The 24967-nt window shown below is 42.8% G+C and overlaps 1 protein-coding gene across 3 annotated transcripts in view; it reads right to left on the reverse strand.

Annotated features, from left to right (window-relative positions):
- LOC110493229 (sodium channel protein type 8 subunit alpha) overlaps positions 1–21099 on the reverse strand; it is a 113662-nt gene extending 92563 nt beyond the window's left edge. For 2 of the 3 annotated variants that reach the window (XM_090205664.1, XM_036950341.2), the window contains exons 1-2: positions 20931–21099; positions 12116–12450 (exon numbers count right to left, since the gene is read on the reverse strand). In XM_090205664.1, the coding sequence (XP_090061790.1) occupies positions 12116–12394 (279 nt within the window). In that variant the 5' untranslated portion in view covers positions 12395–12450; positions 20931–21099. Of the gene's footprint in view, positions 1–12115; positions 12451–18671; positions 18932–20930 lie in introns of those variants that run through there. The other variant, XM_090205663.1, reaches the window with a different exon arrangement.
- Positions 21100–24967: the final 3868 nt, after the last annotated feature.

The following is a 24967-nucleotide window of genomic DNA, read 5'->3' on the forward strand; positions in this document are numbered from 1 at the left end:
AAGTTTCACTTATATAAAAGATGTGGAACTCAACTCCCGCTGCGCCTTGGTTCGTCCTTTATGACGCCCGTGACACCTAGCACATACACAAGCCTCTTTAACTCATGTAAAGACATATTTCACAAGTATTACAGAACGTGTGAAAAATAAATAGCGGGATTCAATGCCCAGGTCTGAATAGCTTTATAACAACCCTTTATCCAGAAAATGTTATGTTTCAACAACTTGTTGTCCATTTAAATAAGTACCCAACCTCTTTTCACCATCTGGCCTAACTACAGTTAGAATAACTAAGAGCCCCTGACTGGCAGTGATGGTAAGAGATCCCAGTGTCTGTGTGTGTTCCTTCTTTCCTGGCTAGGTTTCACCTGTACAGTAACCTCTATAGAAAGGCTGCCTGGCTAGCTGGTGGACGACAGGAGACGGGACAGGAGGAGAAGCTCTTCCCTCTCTCCAGTCTGTGGCCAAATGTCTGTCTTCCTCTCTCAGCTTAAAGCTCTTACTGGAAGAGAACTGCAAATGCTGCCATCGATCAGGGCCGGATCTGCTGACTCCAGCCTCTCAACAACCACTCCCAACCCATAAACAAGCCCCGGCCAAGTGGGGCTGGGGTGATTGTGGTGGGGTTAACTCTGAGAGAAACTGGGGACATTTTGTTAGTCCCCACAAAGTCAAATGCTATTTCTAGAGGATTTAGGGTTAAGGTTAGAATTAGTGTTAGAATTAGGCTAAGGGTTACGGTTAGGAGCCAGGGTTAGTTTTAGGGTTAGGAGCTAAGGTTAGTTTTAAGGTTAGGGTTATGTTTTAGGGTTAAGGTTAGGGTTTAGGGAAAATCTGATTTTGAATGGGACTGAATTGTGTGTCCCCACAAGGTTAGCTGTACAATACTGTGTGTGTGTGTGTGTGTGTGTGTGTGTGTGTGTGTGTGTGTGTGTGTGTGTGTGTGTGTGTGTGTGTGTGTGTGTGTGTGTGTGTGTGTGTGTGTGTGTGTGTGTGTGTGTGTGTGTGTGTGTGTGTGTTTTTTTTTTTCTTCATATTTTATTAACATCCCCATTAGCTACTGCCAAAACAGAAGCTACTCTTTCTGGGGTCCACACAAAACTTGACATAATTCATAACATTAATAGACAAGTACATCACAAGGACAGAACTACATTTAAAATAAGAATACAGGCTTCTATACATTTCTGCCTTCATAATCATGTCATTCATAGACGCTACTGAATGAAAGTGCAACACATGGAAACGGAAATGCAATAACATTGCAAATAGGCTGACATTTTTCGCAAAATTCCCCTGATGTAAATAAAGCAACCTTGTTTCACTAAATTCCCCTCATGTGAACAAAGCTACCTTGTTTCTATAGTTACCACCCGTAATGGGTATCCTGAGATAAAGTATATACTTTTTACCGTTACCACCCACTATCGGTTTCATTAGGTAAAATGCAACATTCATGAATATGCATAAATCATTTTCACCTCAGCCACAGTGATCAGAGTTAAAGGAGTAGTTCACACAAATGACAAAATACATATTGGTTTCCTTACTCTGTAAGTAGGGTGATTTCGAACGATTGCGTGAAAAATGCTGACTGTTTCCTATGGCTAAAACGTTAGCATGTGGAAACAGTGCCAGGGAAACTAAAACTAAAGCATGGATTGCTGTCATAACTTGTCCATAGACTGCTACAGGGTAAGGAAACCAACGTGTCATTTGGGTGAACTATCCTTTTAACAGACTTCAACTTAGAAACCTTGAATCATGTGGAGTTTCCTCTAACATTTCAACTTAATGATTTCCATCTCAGCAACTTGTCTTATATATCCACCTTCATTCTACACCACATTCCACCAGTCAAACACAAACACACATAGCAGTACATACTTAGGTATCAACTCAAGGACATAACTACATACATTTAAAATAAGAATACAAAGTTTTATACACTGACCAAACATTCCATTCATCATTTTGTGTGTGTGTGTGTGTGTGTGTGTGTGTGTGTGTGTGTGTGTGCACGGGGAGTGAGAAGAGATGTCACAGCAGAAGCGTGACCAGCATATAATCATCCGCACCGTAACTCGTAAGTGCCTACACTAACTTTTCTGGCTCCACATCATCCATAAAGTCCTGGTACAGGGAGGTTTTCTTCTGCACTGTTCAATCAATCCAGTAAATGTGGAGGAGGAGTTAAGAGGGGGTGTTAACGTCCAAAAGCAGAGGTCGCGTCACAGGCTCTCTTTCCATTTCCCCTGAAAACCAGATGCATCCGGTTGTTGTCCACCCAGCTCTGAGGGTGGCTGCTCCCAAACAGTTATCAAAGTGATATCTGTTCTCCACGTACACACAAACACACACACACACACACATACATGCACACATTCACACATGCATACACCATACAACGGTTTAATCCCGATGCGCTAGGCCTGTGTTTCAATTAAGGTCAACCACTATGGCGTACATACTGCAATCAATTTACATATATTGCTAGCTAGCCTCCGATTCTTTGACATATTGAAATAGTCCTGTACTTATCGACCGTATAGTGCATGAGTGTGCTGGACTCTCAAAGGCATGGTCTGTGGGACAATCAAAAGCCCGCTTCACATGCATAAACACATACAATCACACAGAGTGGCACGGGTCCTATACACAGTACACACAAAGATGTATATACTTGTACACACACACACACACACACACACAAACATACATGTGCAAATACACACACAAACATACATGTATACACACACACAATGTAAACGGAATGTTTCATGACTGACTTGCTACAAAGCTACTGCAAGCTTCATCATCCACAATAGAAGCTTTGAGGAGAAAGGCACATATGCAGGAATAGGAGGCAGAATGCAGCTGCAGAGACAACCAAAGAGAGAAAGAGGAAGGAGGGAGGGGGAGAAGCATGCAGTGGAGCAGTGAGAGAGAGAGAGAGAGAGAGAGAGAGAGAGAGAGAGAGAGAGAGAGAGAGAGAGAGAGAAAGAGAGAGAGATAGATAGAGAGAAAGAGAAAGAGAAAGAGAAAGAGAAAGAGAAAGAGAAAGAGAAAGAGAAAGAGGGGGGAAGGAGGGGTGGAGGAGCAGAGGGAGGAATGCAGAAGAAAACACTGAGGGCTGCATAGGGGAGAGAGCCAAAGCAGAGATGTATGGGTAGAGGGAGGGAGGAGGGAGGGATGGGTAGGCAGCATGCAGCAGAGAACGAGAGAAAGAGATGACAGGGTTATGCAGAGGAAACAATAAAAAGTAGATCACCGAGGGAGGGGGGAGCATCTCTGTAGGCTACAACATAGTACCACAGCTGGAGGGGTTAACATAGACTGTTCTTTAAACACCTGAACTCAGCAATAAAATCATAGTCCAAGACTTCAATGACCTTCAAAAACAGAAACATTTAGTGAGACAAGCCATCGCAAACCCTGGCTAATAGATGTGTGCATTAACACATACAGAGTTGACGGTCACAGATTACTGTCTGTAAAGTGTACCCTATACTTAACCTACCGGCTGGTATTTATACAACCAGCATTTATGCTAACACATCATTATCCAACCACACCCCCTCCCCTCCCTCACACACTCCCTCCCTACCCGGTACACATATGTAACTACATAGCCAGTCCAACTCCATTGAGCATCATTCCCGTGCAGTGTGATGTGCTCCCCCCTCCCTCCCTTCCTGCCTCACTCCCTCCCCCTCTCCTCCTCAGACCAGTACAGAAGAATGCTGTGTCATCAGACACTAAGGACTCAGACAGAGCACTAAAGCCTAGCCCTCGCTCTAATTTACTACACCCCAGAGAGAGTACGAGAGAGAGAGAGAGAGAGAGAGAGAGGGAGAGAGAGAGAGAGAGAGAGAGAGAGAGAGTACGAGAGAGAGAGAGAGAGAGAGAGAGAGAGAGAGAGAGAGAGAGAGAGAGAGAGACGAAAGAGGGGATCATAATGTAATAACTTCCCACTCCCAAATGTGCCTCTTTAAAATACAAGTCATGGCGTGATAGGAAGCGGGTGAAGTCACCAACATGGGACCTAGCTATGGTTAATGATACCAGTGTATAAAGGCCATATTCTGGCTATTCCCTGTCTCTGTGTGATCAGCAGCAGCCAGTGGAAATGACCAGTCAGTCTGCTACTCAGCCAGAGTCTTTTTGGTACCACAGAAGCCTGCCATGTGGGAGAGATGCTGGTAACACCATAGAGATTGAATGACAAGCAAGGTTTAATGCTATACACACCATAGAGATAGAATGACTAGCAGGAGAGACACTGGCTACACCATAGAGATAGAATGGTTAGCAAGGGTCAACGCTACACCAGACCTGTTTCAGCTTAGTGAGCTTGTCTTCGTAATGACGTCAAATAACAACCAACAGAGGAGAGGCATAGTTGTCTGAAGCACAAACGGATCTGACAACCAGGCTAAATTTACCGCAGATGCTAAATAGACTATGTTTGCTGTATGGAACATCCAATAATGCAGTATTGCCTAGTTTAACATTTCTATGTACACTCTTAGAAAAAGGGGTTCTTGGCTGTCCCCATTGGATAACCCTTTTGGGTTCCATGTAGAACACTCCGTGGTTTTTACCTGGAACCGAAAAGGGTTCTTCAAAGTATTATCCTATGGAGACAGCCAAAGAACCTTTTTAGGTTCCAGATAGCACCTTTTTTCTAAGAGTGTAGCCTCTAGAGGAGTATACTACAAAGAAAGATCAATGAGTTAGCCAGTTAACTTTGATAAACAACAATAACTATTCATTTTCTGATTCAGTAGGAAAGCTAAACTTTGATATGTGCTGCTGGTTGTTGAGTGAATTAGACCATGGCAAGTTGAAAGAATATATTTTGAATAAATGTAAAGTTATTTCAGGTTATTTAGGCAAGTTAGCTGGCTAACTCCTTGCTTCTGCTTTGTAGTATACCCTCAGGCCCTGGACGTTTCTCTGACACATACACACAGAGTTCACTGAGGCTCCTCCCATACACAAGCACTTGTACAACTTAAATTGAACCCCATCGCCAACACACACACACTCACACACACAATGTCACACTCTCTCACGCGCGCGCACAAACGCTTGCACGCAAGCACACACTTACACACACATACACAACCTGTCTAACTCCTGAAGCTTTTAGCCTTCCTAATCACTCCAGACATTTCAGATGCCCATTCAGTCCTCTCCTATTTCCTCCACTTTTCTCCACTCCTCTTTCTCACTCTCCTCTTCCTTTCCTCTCCATTCCCATCCTCTCCCCCATCACAGTTAGGGGAGAACAGGAACAGCAGCAACTGCACTTCCCCTCACCAGTCCACCCTCCCCTCTCTCTCTTCCCCTCCCCCTCCCCCTTTACTTGGTGCTTAAGTGCTGTGATTAGATTTCACTGCAGCTGACAGCAACACACACACACAGACACACACTGACACACACACCACATGGTCACATGTAAGCTTGAAGTGGGAAGAGAAGGAGGGGAGGGGGGAATTGGCGGTCAAGTAGAGTAGAGGATGAAAAACCTAGAGAGGAGAGGTAGAGAGATTGAGGAGGAGGTATTGAGGCGACATGAATATGTATGCCAGGGCTCCCATAGGTGTCATAAAAGGCATAGGTGTGGATGAGAAAGGGGAGGAAGGTAGGTAGTAAAATGCTCTGGATGGCTGAGGAGGGGGGTGCCCATTGTCCTGTGTGTGTAGCTTTAAGAAGAGCAAGGTATTGTGTTTCATTTGAAAATAGCATAGTGTGTGTATTTTTCATAGTGTGAAAAAAAACACACACACACAGCACGACCTACGAGATAAAGGTAACTGACCTTGGCAGGGCAGAGTGAGGGAGAGGTGTCACAGCATACATGCATACACACACACACTCATTCACTCTTACACAAGCACACACACACAGGGATCTAGGGAGGGAGGACAGAGACGCAACTCCAGACATGAGAGAGATGTGCATGAGGGAGCCCTGACCACCACCCGATGTACGAGTCTACCTCTGTCCCTCCTCAAGGACAGGGAGGAGAGGAGATCAATGGAGGAAGGGAGCAGAGGCAGGAGAAGGAGAGCGCTAAGCATAACCGATAGGCCAGGGCAAAGGGGTAAGGAAGAGGGGAGGAAGGAGGAGGGGTTATTGTACCACACCATCACCCCTCTATATGGCTGCCACTGTAGAAGTCCATGGATTTTTAGATCACAGGAGGCACACATACTAAAACAAAATGGGTACACACAAACTCGGAAGGAGGCAGAGCACACACACACACCTTGTGTGACTGGCTGTGTCCCTGGGACGATCGTGCTGAATGGGTGTCTATAGCCCTGCGGGCCCCAGATTCTCTTACAGGCTAGAACACCCAGCCCCTCGAGGTGCAGCCACCCCCTCCTCTCTTCTCCTGCCCTATAAGGACAGACCCAGGCTAGGACTACACTGAGGGTGGAGGCTGAGGGGAGAGGGGGCAGAGCCTAAACTGAAAGGGGAACTGAACTGGTGTCCTGGGCTGGTAGGGGATGCAACCATTTGACTTATGCTAAACGGGAGATAATATGTGATGTGTATGCATACCAAGTGGGGCATATGTGGTGGCTGCCCTAAATCATGATACACTGTGAGGCAGTTGTGAGGCAGTTTATGTTTGCACAGCAGAAAACTGTTATGCTGATTTAAAGAAGCAATAAAACTGACCTTCTTTAGACTAGTTGAGTATCTGGTGCATCTACTCCCTTCACAGAACAGCGCAAACTGGCTCTAACCAGAATAGAAAGAGGAGTGGGAGGCCCCGGTGCAAAACTGAGCAAGGTGACAAATACATTAGAGTGTTTAGTTTGAGACAGTCCTCAACTGGCAGCTTCATTAAATAGTACCCGCAAAACACCAGTCTCAACAGCAACAGTGAAGAGGCGACTCCGGGAAGCTGGCCTTCTAGGCAGAGTTGCAAAGAAAAAGCCATATCTCAGACTGGCCAATAAAAATAAAAGATTAAGATGGGCAAAAGAACACAGACACTGGACAGAGGAACTCTGCCTAGAAGGCCAGCATCCCGGAGTCGCCTCTTCACTGTTGACGTTGAGTGTTTTGCTGGTACTATTTCATAAAGCTGCCAGTTGAGGACTTGTGAGGTGTCTGTTTCTCAAACTAGAAACGCTAATGTACTTGTCATCTTGCTCAGTTGAGCACCGAGGCCTCCCACTCTTCCTTCTATTCTGATTACAGCCCGTTTGCACTGTTCTGTGAAGGGAGCGTTATACGAGATCTTCAGTTTCTTGGCAATTTCTCGCATGGAATAGCCTTAATTTCTTAGAACAAGAATAGACTGACGAGTTTCAGAAGAAAGTTATTTGTTTCTGGCCATTTTGAGCCTGTAATCAAACCCACATACAGTGCCTTGCGAAAGTATTCGGCCCCCTTGAACTTTGCGACCTTTTGCCACATTTCAGGCTTCAAACATAAAGATATAAAACTGTATTTTTTTTGTGAAGAATCAACAACAAGTGGGACACAATCATGAAGTGGAACGACATTTATTGGATATTTCAAACTTTTTTAACAAATCAAAAACTGAAAAATTGGGCGCCCCTTTACTTTCAGTGCAGCAAACTCTCTCCAGAAGGTCAGTGAGGATCTCTGAATGATCCAATGTTGACCTAAATGACTAACGATGATAAATACATTCCACCTGTGTGTAATCAAGTCTCCGTATAAATGCACCTGCACTGTGATAGTCTCAGAGGTCCGTTAAAAGCGCAGAGAGCATCATGAAGAACAAGGAACACACCAGGCAGGTCCGAGATACTGTTGTGAAGAAGTTTAAAGCCGGATTTGGATACAAAAAGATTTCCCAAGCTTTAAACATCCCAAGGAGCACTGTGCAAGCGATAATATTATCAGTATCAGACCACTGCAAATCTACCAAGACCTGGCCGTCCCTCTAAACTTTCAGCTCATACAAGGAGAAGACTGATCAGAGATGCAGCCAAGAGGCCCATGATCACTCTGGATGAACTGCAGAGATCTACAGCTGAGGTGGGAGACTCTGTCCATAGGACAACAATCAGTCGTATATTGCACAAATCTGGCCTTTATGGAAGAGTGGCAAGAAGAAAGCCATTTCTTAAAGATATCCATAAAAAGTGTTGTTTAAAGTTTGCCACAAGCCACCTGGGAGACACACCAAACATGTGGAAGAAGGTGCTCTGGTCAGATGAAACCAAAATTGAACTTTTTGGCAACAATGCAAAACGTTATGTTTGGCGTAAAAGCAACACAGCTGAACACACCATCCCCACTGTCAAACATGGTGGTGGCAGCATCATGGTTTGGGCCTGCTTTTCTTCAGCAGGGACAGGGAAGATGGTTAAAATTGATGGGAAGATGGATGGAGCCAAATACAGGACCATTCTGGAAGAAAACCTGATGGAGTCTGCAAAAGACCTGAGACTGGGACGGAGATTTGTCTTCCAACAAGACAATGATCCAAAACATAAAGCAAAATCTACAATGGAATGGTTCAAAAATAAACATATCCAGGTGTTAGAATGGCCAAGTCAAAGTCCAGACCTGAATCCAATCGAGAATCTGTGGAAAGAACTGAAAACTGCTGTTCACAAATGCTCTCCATCCAACCTCACTGAGCTCGAGCTGTTTTGCAAGGAGGAATGGGAAAAAATGTCAGTCTCTCGATGTGCAAAACTGATAGAGACATACCCCAAGCGACTTACAGCTGTAATCGCAGCAAAAGGTGGCGCTTCAAAGTATTAACTTAAGGGGGCTGAATAATTTTGCACGCCCAATTTTTCAGTTTTTGATTTGTTAAAAAAGTTTGAAATATCCAATAAATGTCGTTCCACTTCATGATTGTGTCCCACTTGTTGTTGATTCTTCACAAAAAATAAGGTTTTATATCTTTATGTTTGAAGCCTGAAATGTGGCAAAAGGTCGCAAAGTTCAAGGGGGCCGAATACTTTCGCAAGGCACTGTATGTTGATGCTCCAGATACACATAAGTCTAAAGGCCTGTATTATTGCTTCTTTAATCAGTACAACAGTTTTCAGCTGTGCTAACATAATTGCAAAAGGGTTTTCTAATGATCAATTAGCCTTTTAAAATGATAAACTTGGATTAGCTAACACAACGTGCCATTGGAACACAGGAGTGATGATTGCTGACAATGGGCCTCTGTACACCTATGTAGATATTCCATAACAAATCAGCCATTTCCAGCTACAATAGTCATTTACAACAATAACAGTGTCTACACTGTATTTCTGATAAATTTGATGTTATTTTAAATGGACAGAAAATGTGTTTTTCTTTCAAAAACAAGTGACCCCAAAATTTGAACAGTAGTGTATATATATGGTTGGTTTCTCAAATGACTGCCTCGCCTGATTCACCAACTACTTCTCAGACAGAGTTCAGTGTGTCAAATCGGAGGGCCTGTTGTCCGGACCTCTAGCAGCCTCTATGGGTGTGCCACAGGGTTTAATTCTCGGGCAGACTCTTTTCTCTATATACATCAATGATGTCGCTCTTGCTGCTGGTGATTCTCTGATCCACCTCTACGCAGAAGACACCATTCTGTATACCTCTGGCCCTTCTTTGGACACTGTGTTAACTAACCTCCAGACGGGTTTCAATGCCATACAACTCTCCTTCCGTGGCCTCCAACTGATCTTAATTGCAAGTAAATTGCTTCCTATTTCGCAACAAAGCATCCTTCACTCATGCTGCCAAATATACCCTCGATAAACTGACTATCCGACCGATCATTGACTTCGGCGATGTAATTTATAAAAAGGCCTCTAACACTCTACTCGGAAAATTGGATGCAGTCTATCACAGTGCCATCCGTTTTGTCACCAAAGCCTCATATACTACCCACCACTGCGGCCCTCACTTCATATTCGCCGCCAAACCCACTGGCTCTCGGTCATCTATAAGTCTTTGCTAGGTAAAGCCTCACCTTATCTCAGCTCGCTGGTCACCATAGCAGCACCCACCCGTAACACGCGCTCCAGCAGGTATATTTCACTGGTCACCCCTAAAGCCTATTCCTCTTTTGGCCGCCTTTCCTTCCAGTTCTCTGCTGCCAATGACTGGAACGAATTCCAAATATCACTGAAGCTGGAGACTCATATTTCCCTCTCTAACTTTAAGCATCAGCTGCCAGAGCAGCTCACAGATCACTGCACCTGTACATAGCCATCTGTTAATAGCCCATCCAACTACCTCATCCCCATATTGTTATTATCATTTTTTTGCTCCTTTGCACCCCAGTATCTCTATTTGCACATTAATCTTCTGCACATCTATCACTCCAGTGTTTAATTGCAATGTTGTAATCTTTGCCACTATGACCTATTTATTGCCTTACCTCCCTAATCTTACCTCATCTGCACACACTGTATATAGACTTCTCTATTGTGTTATTGTGTTACTGGCCGACCTGGATAAATAAAGGTGAAATAAAAAATAAATACAAAATATATATAGTGTATGATATAACTGTGGAAGTTATCACAATATGTCTTAAGAAGGAGTTGCATGAAGGAGCATGTACGCTCCTCAAAGAACGAATGCATGAGATAAACGCCTGGTCAGGAACAATTGGGCATATCACTCCAACATCACAGATACTGTAGTGTAGATGCATAGTACAGTAAGTATAGCTTGTTTAGTTTTAGAGCTCCTTCTTGTAATGGGTTAGTCAGTCTATGACATCCTCCTCCCTTTACAGTCTGAACAAAGCTGGACATAACACACAAATGCTATGCTTCACTCCCGGTCATTTTGCCACCTCCTAAATACCAAAAGGTTTCACACATTTAGCAGGGACCTTAGAGAAAGGGGGATACCTAGTCAGTTGTACAACAATGCATTCAACTGAAATGTGTCTTCCGCATTTAACCCAACCCCTCTGAATCAGAGAGGTGCAGGGGGCTGCCATAAACGACATCCACGTCTTCGGCGCCCGGGGAACAGTGGGTTAACTGCCTTGCTCAGAGGCAGAACGTCAGATTTTTACCTTGTCAGCTCAGGGATTCGAACCTTTTGGTTACTGGCCCAACGCTCTAACCACTAGGTTACCTGCCACACCTTAGGGAAGTCGTGCAAAAGATAAACAAGTAGAAAGGGACCAAAACAGCAGCTAACTCCTTCAAAGTGGTACAGTGAGGCAGGGAAAAGGGATCACATGGAAGAATACTATAAAGATGTACTAATTGTATGTAGGGAAATGTGAAGAGGAAAACACATACACTAAACCTAAAAAAAATGCACACAAACACACACACACACACATTCCAAGAAAACAGAAACCCAGACACACATGCATGCAGACTGTCACTAACAAATTCAATTAGCAGGAGCACTAATAATACATTTTCAGAGGGCTGCTAGTCCCATCTATGCTGCCAGCATCCACCAGCATATGCACAGTAAGTGCACCAATACAGAGCATCAATCAACACATAAGACTACAGAAGCATTACCAAAGAGAACTGCGGTCCGGAACTCCAGACCTTCACTGCAGATTTACAGGATCTACAATACCACCATCTTCCTGGTGACTGTGATAGCCAGCGCATTCATAACGTACCTATGAGCTCTATGTGACACTTCATAAGCATTGACTGGTTCTAATCAACTCTCCCAGTGGTCAAACTATTAAAAGAGCAATACCATACCACAAGGTCACCTTTGCTGTTCACTCTGTGCCATATCCCTATCTTCATGGCTGGTACAACAATGCACAAACCTCCCTTTTGTCTAATAAGAGTGGGCTTCTTACTTTCTGAATCAGGTTTCCTAAAAACAGTTTGATTCTATGTGCTTACCCCATAAGCATAAAATCTTATTCATAAACTTGGTTAAAAGCATAATATAGGGGCCACACATCAGGACTTAAAACAAACACAGTTATAAGCAGAATACACTTAAAAGGCAAGCTATAAAGACGTGAGTATAGTACAATCCATTTGTTCCTTATTCAAATTATTTTTCTAAACAGATCTCATACCAGTACCAATTTCCCTCTAACCCCTAACATTTCCTCACTAGAAGGGAGTGCCCAGCCCTGTGTGGGATTGAGTGGTGAGGAACTCACTTTCTCATTCATATAATAGGGGTCCAAGTCTTCCAGTGGTACCGCCACCAGCCCATTAGGAATGTCCCCGTAGATGAAGGGAAGGGACTTCCCAGCCTCCAGATCACCGTTGGGCATGGGTTCTTCCTCTTCTTCCTCGCGGTGACTGCTGTCCGACTTGGGCTTGGGCTTCTTCTTGATCTTCTCCTGGAATTGGCGCTCCTCGATATTACGGAGCGACTCGGGGGTGAACTGCTTGAAGCTGTCAGGTCCTGGGGGTGCGAGACCGGGCGCGGCCATGTTTTCATCCTACAGATATTTCCGCTTTATTTAAATTTCATTCAGGACATCCGGCTCTGAGAGAGAGAGAGAGAGAGAGAGAGAGAGAGAGAGAGAGAGAGAGAGAGAGAGAGAGAGAGAGAGAGAGAGAGAGAGAGGGGAAATAGAGACAGGATATAAGGTATAAATGCTGACAACTCCATATCTCTAATGAAATTCAACTTGAGAACATCCATTTTCACTAAGAACTTTGGTCATGATTTAAGTAAAAAAGACAGCAGTTCAGCATTTGGGTAAACAGCCTGTCCTACTATCAAGTTTCAAAATGGAAAAAGTAATAATGATCCCGTTTAAAATATCACCTTGGGTAGAATCAAATGGAACAAAACTCAGGTCTCTTTTAGTTCAAATGAGATGGTAGAACTAACAACGAGACAAATTAAATGTCTACTTTATATTTTATTATGGTGCTTATTAACAAGACTCATTGCTGGGTTGAGTCTTGTCTGTCTGTCTGTGTTTCTCCCTAAGCCTGAGACAGGGTGGAATTTTATATCTCTGTCAGAGATGGAGCCAACAAAGCAAGGCATCCAGACTAATGGATGTGCAACCATTTGGAACCAGAGCCATCTCTCTCTCTCTCTCCTTCTCTCTCTCCTCCCTCTCCTCATACAAATAAATGCTACATAAATCAGGGCTGCCATTGACGGGATAACAGAGAGCTGTGTCTCCAATCTACTTAATTCATTCATTCATGGTGGCTCTGATGTGGCCTGGTTGGCCTGTTGATGACCCTACAGGGAGAAAAATGAATGGCCACCTCCAGCCCTTTGTGTCTGTCTGTATGTCTGTCTGCTGCATGGGCTCTTCCCTTGTCCCAGGTGACCTGTGCTGCTTCTGGATGGAGGGAACTCTGTTAAGTGTCTGTCTGGATTATCTGACTAATGTTTGATATTTAGGAGTCTCTCTCTCTATCTCTCTCTGAAAAACCTTACATAACGTATCTTAATAAGATATTCCATTTGTAACCACATTCCGAAGTAGTAGGAACTATGGCATCTTATTAAACCATACATGGGCCCTTCAGAACCTTCTTCCGTTTCTGTCTCAATTTTAGAAAAAAATGTTCTCGGTCCTGTGCGGTTGTAATTCAAACAAATACACGTGTGAACACCAAACCTTGTTTTAAATTTGAACTTATTAGAGAAGAAATAGTGAATGAAGTGTGCCAATATATTACAGCGCATCTGTATGATGTTATTATTTTTATCCCATGTATATAACCAAGCTATCATTTCTCATTGTGTATATATTCCTTGTTTTTTTCTACTATTATTCTCTTTTTTTTATTGTATTGGGAGTAAGCATTTAACTGTTAGTCTGTTGTTTAATTTATATTGTCTTATCTGATATAGCTACATTTTCAATAATCATCATCATTAACATTGCAGTGCATGTTATAGTGGTTAGGCTCCATTTCATGACTAATTCATGAATCATGGCACAAAGGAAAAAGTTGATGATTGTGTGCTTTCACACTCAATCAATAAAAATAGGCTTTGTCCTTAACTTTCGAACCATGCAATAATTACTTTCCAGCTTGCCTATATGGCTCAGGTATGTTAGGTGGAAGAATGAAGTGAAGCATCCAACATATGGGTTTGAAGTTATTCACCATAATCAATATAGGCCCACTCGTTGGGTCATTGTCTTTGCTTCCCGTTCAGCTAGATGTTTTATTATCATTGTTGCCTCTCACTCCTCCTCTCCATCCAAAAAAAAGAGTATTGGTAGGATCGGAGGCGCAAAAATAAAAATAATTCTCAATTGACAATGCATTTCCATACTCTGTGGTTTAAGACAGTCAAAATTCAACATTTGATTTGAATGATCCATCAAATTTGTTACATCAAGAAGGATGCAATTTGGGTGTTCCTGCATGTGGGCATTCCTGCATCCACAGTTTGGGAACTACTCCTCTACAATATGGTACCCACAGTACCAAATAAAAAATTGATTTTTATTCATATTGTAGTCCCATGATCCTCCCCCACTGAATTCTTGTATGTGACATTTTTGATTACTGCCCCCTCCAGCAAGCTGCCCCCTCCAGCAAGCTGCCCACAGGTAAGGATGCTTTCCAATAGGAAGCAACGGCTGGAGAGGAACCAGAATGGCTGAAAGATACCCCCCGCTCCCTATCATGAGTTGTGAATTGATCATCTGTTTTAGGTTTTCCATCCATTCTAACCTTTTTGCATAATTTGTGCTCCTTTTTCACAGGGGGTTCTGGCTGATGACCTGTCTCCATAGCTGATAGAAACGGAGAAGGAATATCATCCCCAAAGTAGAGGTCGTCCGATTATGATTTTTCAATGACGATACCGATACCGATTACTGGAGGACCAAAAAAAGCCGATACCGATTAATCGGCCGATTTTTTAATATATATTTGTAATGAAGACAATTACAACAATACTGAATGAACACTTTTATTTTAACTTAATATAATATGTAAATAAAATCAATTTAGTTGCAAATAAATAATGAAACATGTTCAATTTGGTTTAAATAATGCAAAAACACAGTGTTGGAGAAGAAAGTAAAAGTGCAATATGTGCCATGTAAAAAAGCTAACGTTTATAAGTTCCTTGCTCAGAACATGAAAACATATGAAAGCTGATGGTTCCTTTTAACAGGGGTCTTCAATATTCCCAGTTAAGAAGTTTTAGGTTGTAGTTATTATAGGAATTATAGGACTATTTCTCTCTATACCATTTGTATTTCATATACCTTTGATTATTGGATTATTTAGTATTGCCAGCCTAATCTCGGGAGTTGATAGGCTTGAAGTCATAAACAGCACATTGCTTGAAGCACAGCGAAGAGCTGCTGGCAAACACAGGAAAGTGCTGTTTGAATGAATGCTTACGAGCCTGCTGCTGCCTACCACCACTCAGTCAGACTGCTCTATCAAATCATAGACTTAATTAGAATATAATAAAGACACAGAAATACGTCCTGGTCAGTTCCTGGATGAGAGACCAGATGCTGCTGGAAGTGGTGTTGGAGGGGCAGTAGGAGGCACTCTTTCCTCTGGTCTAAAAAAATATCCCAATGCCCCAGGGCAGTGATTGGGGACACTGACCTGCCGTCTTTCGGATGGGACGTTAAACGGGTGTCCTGACTCTCTAAGGTCTTTAAAGATCCCATGGCACTTATCGTAAGAGATGGAGTATTAACCACGGTGTCCTGGCTAAATTCCCAAATCTGGCCCTCAAACCATCACGGTCACCTAATAATCCCCAGTTTACAATTTGCTCATTCATCCCCCTCCTCTCCCCTGTAACTATTCCCCATGTCGTTGCTGCAAATGAGAATGTGTTCTCAGTCAATTTACCTGGTAAAATAATGGATAAAAATAAAATATATATATTTTTAAAATTAATATGGTCAAATCCAGAAACTATCATTTAGAAAACAGAACGTTTATTCTTTCAGTGAAATACGGAACCGTTCCGTATTTTATCGAATGGGCGGAAACCCTAAGTCTAAATATTGCTCTTACATTGAACAACCTTCAATGTTATGTCATAATTATGTACAATTCTGGCAAATTAATTATGGTCTTTGTTAGGAAGAAATGGTCTTCACACAGTTCGCAACGAGCCAGGCGGCCCAAACTGCTGCAATATACCCTGACTGCTTGCACGAAACGCAAGAGAAGTGATACAATTTCCCTAGTTAAAATAAATTAGTTAGCAGACAATATTAACTAAATATGCAGTTTTTTTATGTAGTTGTATATTGATTTTAAGAAAGGCATTGATGTTTATGGTTAGATACACATTGGTGCAACGACAGTGATTTTTTCGCGAATGCGATTGTTAAATCATCACCCGTTTGGCGAAGTAGGCTGTGATTCGATGATAAATGAACAGGCACCACATTGATTATATGCAACGCAGGACAAGCTAGATAAACTAGTAATATCATCAGCCATGTGTAGTTAACTAGTGATTATGTTAAGATTGATTGTTTTTTATAAGATAGGTTTAATGCTAGCTAGCAACTTACCTTTGCTCCTTGCTACACTCTCGTAACAGGAGGTCAGCCTGCCACGCAGTCTCCTCGTGGAGTTCAATGTAATCGGCCATAATCAGCGTCCAAAAATGCAGATTCCCGATTGTTATGAAAACTTGAAATCGGCCATAATTAATCAGCCATTCCGATTATTCGGTTGACCTCTACCCCAAAGATACTACTAATATTTACAACTGTGCTGATGTGGAAGAGGAGGGCAGACATTGTCGCTAAACTGATTTAAGTCAAAATTGCATTGCCACCTACCATTAGTTACATGTTCAATAAGATGTTCTGCAAAAATACTAACAATACAGAAATATTATTGCTCTATTATGAGGTTCTGCCAATCATATGTTGGAAACAATGATCAAGGAAACCTACAGTAGTTGAACACTTTGTGTAGATAGTAACAAGTGATTCTAAGAACAAGAATAACTGTTACCTGTAGGCCAATGTCTCTATCACAGGCCACAAAGGGTAAGGTATACCCTAAATAAAATAATCTGTGATTGATAATTGTGCATGCCTCTCATTTTCAGTCGACATGGAACAACTTAATATGCAATATAGGTATACCTATGGCTTTCATAACCAACTCAGTGCTCATAACCAACTCAGTTAGCGTCCTCCCTGAGATTTGAAGTTTGGACAGTTCGATCGCTGGTCAAGTCATACCAGACTGTAAAAATGGGACCCGATGCGTCTCTGCTTGGCACTCAAGATAGATTGGGAGTAAGGCCCAGAGATAGATGAGCGTCCTATCCAGGGCGTGTACTTGTACATCAAGCTGCCTCACACATTACAGAAACAGGAGATAGGCTCCTGCTCCTATGAGCCATTGTGGCTTGCAAAAGCAAAGGCTGGTGCAAAGCTAATCTCTTACTTTGGCTTACAGCTTTAACAGTATTGAGTCAAGGAACAGCTGTACTGCTCAAGAAAATATGGTGTCACAGTACTGAAGGGGCAGAGCAGGCAGGTGGGCTTCCTATCTCTTGTGGGAATATCCTGATGGTGCCATGACATGACAACCAGTTTCTCTAAATACTGTCCCACCAATGACTAATTTAAAGACTAATGGCCAAAAGGGTCCTTCTCTGCTTGCTCTCTCACACATAGTCAGTGTCAAAATATGTGTATTTTATTTGTTGAACCAGAATGATTTTAGTAGGTTAAGTCCATCTAGTCATCTCTTAAAATGTGTTGACTTGCCTCTCACCATAGCCAGCTAGCTAGATAACGTATCGAACCTACATCGCTAACTACATATACTAGCCATCATTGCTAGGAACTACTAGTAGCTTGCAGCAAGCACCATGCCCGGTCTGTCTCCCCGTGTCCCCTCCCGAGAACTCCTTGCTCACCAGCTGTCCTAGCCAGCATAACAAATATAATCTGAGTCATTCAGTTTATAGCACTGCGTTGCCTCTTCCTCTCTGATCCAGAAATACTTTTACGAAATTAAGAGCACCGGCATTACTGTCTGGGCATAGCTAGCAAGCCCAGACAACATTTTCCCCCTCCCCCTAATTATTTGTAATTTAAGCCTTCACATTTCGTTTTTAAATGTGTCAGTGTTGTACTGGATAGTAGGCCTACCATGGAAATGAAATATTAAACATACTTTGCGATGTATTTTTCAAATTGGCAGGCATCATGCATACTCAATCATGAAAATGATATAGCAATACAAAAAAAATCATTCAAATTTGCATTTTGTCACAAAATGCATAAACATTTAGGAAATTGCTAACATGATATTGATTTAACATTTGACCATTTGCATTTCCAATTGAGTTTGGGCAGCTAATCGCTTTCATAAAGAAACAAGTCAAAACCATGAAAATCTTTCTAACCTAAACCACTGACCTAAGAGATTGTACCACTAGGAAATTAAGTCGGCGTTTTAAGTAACCCAACGCAACCTCCAAGTCTCCTTCCACAAATGCTACATGAATTGATCTACTTTCAAGGTGAATAACAAACACCAATGCAACACAGGACATACAGGGACCTCATTTAGGCCTACTAATGATGGCATAGAGGAGCTGTCCCACCGGCTTTTCTACAGGGAATGTATCAAGTAAATCAAGACTATTCATTATGTTCTCATTCGGGCAGCAGGTAAACCATGTCATTGTAATAGCCAACCACATTTCAAGAAGAATCACCTTGTGATGCAAAATATTTCATTCAAAAAATTAAGGCTACTCACGTGTCCATTCATTCGCTGCGAGTGCATGCTGTTCCTAATTTCATCCCGGACATTCAAACCCAATAAGCATGCGTATTTACCAATAGCATAATTGTAACATCCGTTCACATTTCCTACAGACAGACGAATGATTATTCCATTGTAAGGATTGTTAATCGCATGAAACCGAACCGGAGATGTTAGAAAAACTCCAGTGGCTTCTGGAAGCCGCAGCACGTTCTCCTTCGATCCCACTGCCCGTTGCTGTTCCTTTCAGCACCACTGATGCAGCCTCAAACGAAGCGCTCGCTGGAGTCCTCTACGCATGTGTCCTCTATGCCAAGAAAATACATACAAACGCCCGCTTCGAACACACCGACAGCGTTCTTGCGCAAAATAGTACGCAACATCATCTGGATATGTATTCAACAAAAGTGCAACATTCACCTTCTGCTACAATTTCTGTCAAGCCGTCTAAGCATACAGTTTGGCGCATTTGTTCGATATATCCAACGTATGCACCACACCGAACGCACTGCAACTGCCTCTGCAACGCAATGCTGCAAGGCCAACGCAGCGTTTCATTGGAAATTAATATTAGTATACATGCAATGACTCTGGCGGTGTGTTTGAAGCGTTTGAAGTGTTTGACGCCTGTAACTGAACTATTTATCGCAACTGTTGCATTCCGTTATTGAGAGGGGAGTTAAGGACTATGAAACCGAGAACACTGGACATCGTGGAGTCTGAACTGAAGAGGAGGGGCAGAGGAGTGAAGATCGATTGAGGAGAGAAACGCAACTGGATAGAGGAGTCTACACAGCCGGTCGAGGTTAGCAGCAGCATGCGATATCCTAGTGAGGGCATAGTGTGCCTCTGTAGCGTCACCAAATGATAGTGGCACACATAATTCAATAAAAAAGCTAATTGATAGTTCCTAATATAGCATCGACTGGATAGGCTACTGAATGAAAGCTCTGTGGATTGGAATAGGCTATGTACACAAATATAAACACAATATAGTCATGGTGTGCTTTCAGTGTTGTGGCACACATCTATGAATGAACAGGGTACCCTAAACTCCAGCCAACAATGGAAGTCATTCAGAAAACGATTCATGTTTCCCATGTCAGGACAACAATCGATTAAATTATGAGTGGACTTCCTCCTCAAAAAGTTGTCATTACAAGCTATTACTTGATAAACCACATATTACATGTAAAACCGTTAAGCAAGGTAAAATGCACACTTTTTTGGCCTATTTGTTATAAACTGGTAATAACGTTTCAACTGTATGGTCTATCAGTCTTACTTTGTATTGTAGTCCATGCACTGTTTACACACACGCGCGTGCCTTGTCCTGGCGTGTGGGCCAAAGCCTTTACTAAAATACTGCAGTAAAGAGGATGCTTCTGGGTAGGCTTCTATGACAGAGCCACAATACCACTTGAAAACATGCAGTGATGGTAGAAATTCTAGGCTGTCATTCATTTAACTGTGTTGCTCCAAAACAATCTCTACCCGAGGTAAATTGTATACATTGCTATTATTTTGATAAGGTGTTTTGTTATGCTCCCCAAAAACCATTGACGGCTGTATTTTAGTACCACACCCGAGAAGGCTGCCTAGGTGCGATAAGGTTCCTAAAATGAACATGTAAGGGTTATAACACCATCGTGGACATTTATTTCCACCTCTATTTGGGGATGGGGCTGTAAAGATATGGGGAGGGGTACCGCGGTCCCTCTTCAACTGCCAAAACTGAGGCATAGCCTACCTATCTCACGTAATAGAACCTGAAAATGAGTACTGCAAGGGGAGGGGTAATCGAGTGAGGGTGGGGTGCTGTGCAAGAGGGGTAAAACTATCACAATTACAGTTAAATTATCTTACAAAGGATTAGGGTGTCGAGAATATACATTGACTCAAAGCGCATACCGGTACTTTTTAGGGCTCCATGTATATTTTGACACATTGAAATCTCATTCCGTTCAGAGGCAGGCCAACACCCCAATTTACCTGCTTTATCACTAGTCACCCCTTTCCGCAGTATAAACTCATCTTTTTCAGCTAAAGAAAGTAATCCATAAATGTAATTTTGGTTTCCCATGCATATTTGCCCAAGCTTTGACAAGGAGCCCTATACACAAACGCGAGGATAAAAGATGCTGAGGGGGACCGCTCTGCGGCATTGGGGTGCAGTTGTAGACAGGGAAGTAGCATGCATGGTCCATCCTCCACCAAAACCCAGCCTGACAAGACAACAGGATATTCACTTACTTTTCCCGCATTAACAGAAATCCAGACAGCCGGCACTGAACTGCAGATGTCCAAAAGATTCGGGAGAAACTGCGGCTGTCGCCATATTGTTGCTGCTAACTCCCTTCCCAGTGCGTGCGGGTACCCTGCATAATTGATGACTCTCAGCAAATTGTTAGGGAGTGTCGGTAAATGCCTTTGGTTTGAAAACGGCCCAGGGACCGTAAGATCGCAAAACAAAATGAAACAAAGTTATTGAACTAATAGTTAAGAAGACTACCGTATAATTCGTTATCCAAAAGTGAAAATGGATGATTTGTGGGTTTGTTTTAGTGGATGACAAAACTGTTACATTACCTCCATCTCCCAGGAATAAATATATAATCGATTTGAATGTGCATAGTTTCTAAGAAGCCACCATTAAGCATGAATTATACTTAGGCGAGTCCCTTAGGTGAGTCATAAGCATGCCCTTCCTCTTGATTAGAAGGAAACCTGAGAGGGAATTAACCATATAAGTCCTGATATCCCAGCAAAAATCGTATTTTTATTTATCTGACTTTCATATATCTGCATGTCCAGCCCTTACATTTAACCTCACAATGATGTGTTTTAGCATTTTTTATTCGGGACAACCAGGGCTACACGTAGAACAATTTGACATAAACAGTAGCATTCATGAGTTTTATTGATAACAGCCACAAAACATATGGTCCACCAAAGGAAAACCCTGATAAAAATAAATTTCTATGAAGTCTGTAAGTACAGAAATGTTTTGCTCACTGGGAATTGAATATCCAACTAGTCAGTGACAACTCTGTGGTGTTTGTGACAGCAATTATGTGAGCTTTTTAAAGTATTAGGCTATAGACACTCTGTCATGGGATTTCCGCAGTATATTCGGAAAGTAATCAGACCGCTTGACTGTTTTCCTATTTTTCCCTCATAAATCTACACAAAATACCCCATAATGACAGTGAAAACTGAAATACCTTGATTACATAAGTATTCAGACCCTTTGCTATGAGACTCAAATTGAGCTCAGGTGCATTCTGCTTCGATTTATCCTCCTTGAGATGTTTCTCCAACTTGATTGGAGTCCATCTGTGGTGAATTAAATTGATTGGACATGATTTGGTAAGTCACATACCTATCTATATTAAGGTCCCCCAGTTGACAGAGCATGTCAGAGAAAAAAACGCCCATGAGGTTGAAAGAATTGTCCGTAGAGCTCCGAGACAGGATTGTGTCGAGGCACAGATCTGCGGAAGGGTACCAAAAAATGTATGCAGCATTGAAGGTCCCCAAGAAAATAGTGCCTCCATCATTCTTAAGTGGAAGAAGTTTGGAACCTCCAAGACTCTTCCTAGAGCTGACCACCCAGCCAAACTGAGCAATCGGGGTAGATCAACAAGATTCTTCTGGTCTGATGAAACCAAGATAGAACTATTTGGCCTGAATGCAAAGTATCCCGTCTGGAGGAAACCTGGCACCATCCCTACGGTGAAGCATGGTGGTTGCAGCATCATGCTATGGGGATGTTTTACAACGGCAGGGACTGGGAGACTAGTCAGGATCGAGGGAAAGATAAACGGAGCAAAGTACAGAGAGATCCTTGATGGAAACCTGCTCCAGAGCTCTCAGGACCTCAGATTGGGGGTGAAGGTTCACCTTCCAACAGGACAATGACCCTAAGCACACAGCAAAGACAATGCAGGAGTGGCTTCGGGACAAGTCTCTGAATATCCTTGAGGGTCTCAGCCAGAGCCCAGATTTGAACCCAATCAAACATCTCTGGATAGACCTGAAAATAGCTGTGCAGCAACCATCCCCATCCAACCTAACAGAGCTTGAGAGGATATGCATAGACGAATGGGAGAAACTCCCAATATACAGGTGTGCTAAGCTTGTAGCATAATTTCCAAGAAGACTCAAGGCTTTAATCGCTGCCAAAGGTGCTTCTGAGTAAAGTACTGAGTAAAGAGTGTGAATACTTATGTAAATGTGATTTCCGTTTTTATTTGTAATGCATTTGCAAAAAAATTGAGAAAACTGTTTTTGCTTTGTCATTATGGGGTATTGTGTGTAGATTGATGAGGGGGAAAAAACAATTTAATCAATTTTATAATAAGGCTATAACGTAACAAATGCATTGCATATTTTTTGTAATGTCAGTTGAGTTGAATCAACAAATCACAGCACATATTGATGGGTACACTTCCTGTTTTTGCTTCCTGTTTTTGCTTCCTGCTTTTGCTTCCTGCTTTGCTCCTATGGGTATACTCGCAATGGGAGCCAGTCCCCCCATTTTGCCATCACTGACTTGAATGGGGACGCCCATTCTATTCATTCTATTTCTATGGCATCACATGCAGCCAGGAGCGGAGGAAATGATAAAATGTTCATGAAACATTTACGAGATTGGCTTCGGAAGCGGGGCCTACTTTGAGTTCTACCCATCTGGTTGCAAGGTGATTTGCACTGACCCCAATTTTCACTTCGAGAAGTAGGCTATCTGCAAAAGAGCCTGGCCGTCAATGACCATTTAACGTTCGAAAGCTTTCTGGATGCGTCGGGCGAGGACATGGGCGAAGTAAATGTTGACTCAGTGGGCAATGTCATCTGCATGCTAGTTCTGTGTTCTGTCCATGACAGACTGCGAACATTGCAGGAGGCGTATCACATAGTGAGGCCTGCTAATTGATTCTCTTTACAGTATACAATTGAGAGCTTATGCATGGGAATGAAAGCAATAGTCTAACATCCATCAGCTGTCAACATAGTAAAAAGTATAATAAAAATAAGTTGATCAGATAAATGTAAAAAAACAAGCCTAGGTCTGTCAGGAATTATTCCCTTTTGACAACAGTTAGGATTATATAAATGTAGTCCCCACTAATGTTAGGACTTCCTGTGTGGTCTTGATGATTAAATCTACTTTCCCACAAATCATGGCAACAGTGTTACTCAGATGATCTATTGATAACATAGTCTGAGTGCCAGGCTGTTTGTGCTATCATGCCAAATAGATTTGGCTTGACAATGAGCAATGGAGTTTGCAAGAGCACAAACAGATCTGAGATGACGCTAGTATTGGTACCATTGTGAGACAGAGAAAAATGGCAACATTGTTACATTTAACTCAATATGCAATACGTAACATTGAAACTTTTGTCCATCTCACTGAAAGGCTCAAACCATCATTTAACACTATAACACATGCCAAATGTATATATAATATGATACATTACATGATTTCATTAAATCCTGGAATTTGCTTGAGCTGGTGCTGCTTATTGTCACGTTCTGACCTTTATTTCCTTTGTTTTGTCTTTATTTAGTATGGTCAGAGCGTGAGTTGGGGTGGGCAGTCTATGTTTGTTTTTCTATGTTTGGTTTCTGTTTCGCCCTAGTATGGTTCTCAATCAGAGGCAGGTGTCATTTGGGGGGGGGGGTTACAGAAACACCCACCAACCAAGGACCAAGCAGCGTGGTAACAGGCAGCAACAGCAGCAGCAGGAGAGGCAGCGGTACTTGGAGAAATGGACTTGGGAAGACATTCTGGACGGTAAAGGACCTTGGGAACAGCTAGGGGAATATCGCCGCCCCAAAGCAGAGCTGGAGGCAGCGAAAGCAGAGAGGCGGCATGGCAGAGCGTCTGGAAGCCCGAGAGGCAGCCCCAAAAATGTATTGGGGGTGGCACACAGGGAGTGTGGCGAAGCCAGGTAGGAGACCTGCGCCAACTTCCCGTGCTTACCGGAGAGAGAGAGGGACCAGGCAGGCACCGTGTTATGCAGTTTCCCCAGTGCCTGTGCATAGCCCGGTGCGGTACATTCCAGCTCCTCGTATCGGCCGGGCTAGAGTGGGCATCGAGCCGGCTCTATGCATCTGGTCTCCAGTGCGTCTCCTTGAGCCGGCGTATATGGCACCAGCCTTACGCATGGTTTCCCCGGTTCGCCAGCACAGCCCGGCTACCGGGAGCATTCAACCAGGTAAGGTTGGGCTGGCTTGGTGCTCAAGAGCTCCAGTGCGCCTGCACGGTCCGGTCTATCCAGTGC

Source organism: Oncorhynchus mykiss, chromosome 17, assembly GCF_057628025.1.
Source record: "Oncorhynchus mykiss isolate SJ-2025 chromosome 17, ASM5762802v1, whole genome shotgun sequence".
NCBI classification, from domain to species: domain Eukaryota; kingdom Metazoa; phylum Chordata; class Actinopteri; order Salmoniformes; family Salmonidae; genus Oncorhynchus; species Oncorhynchus mykiss.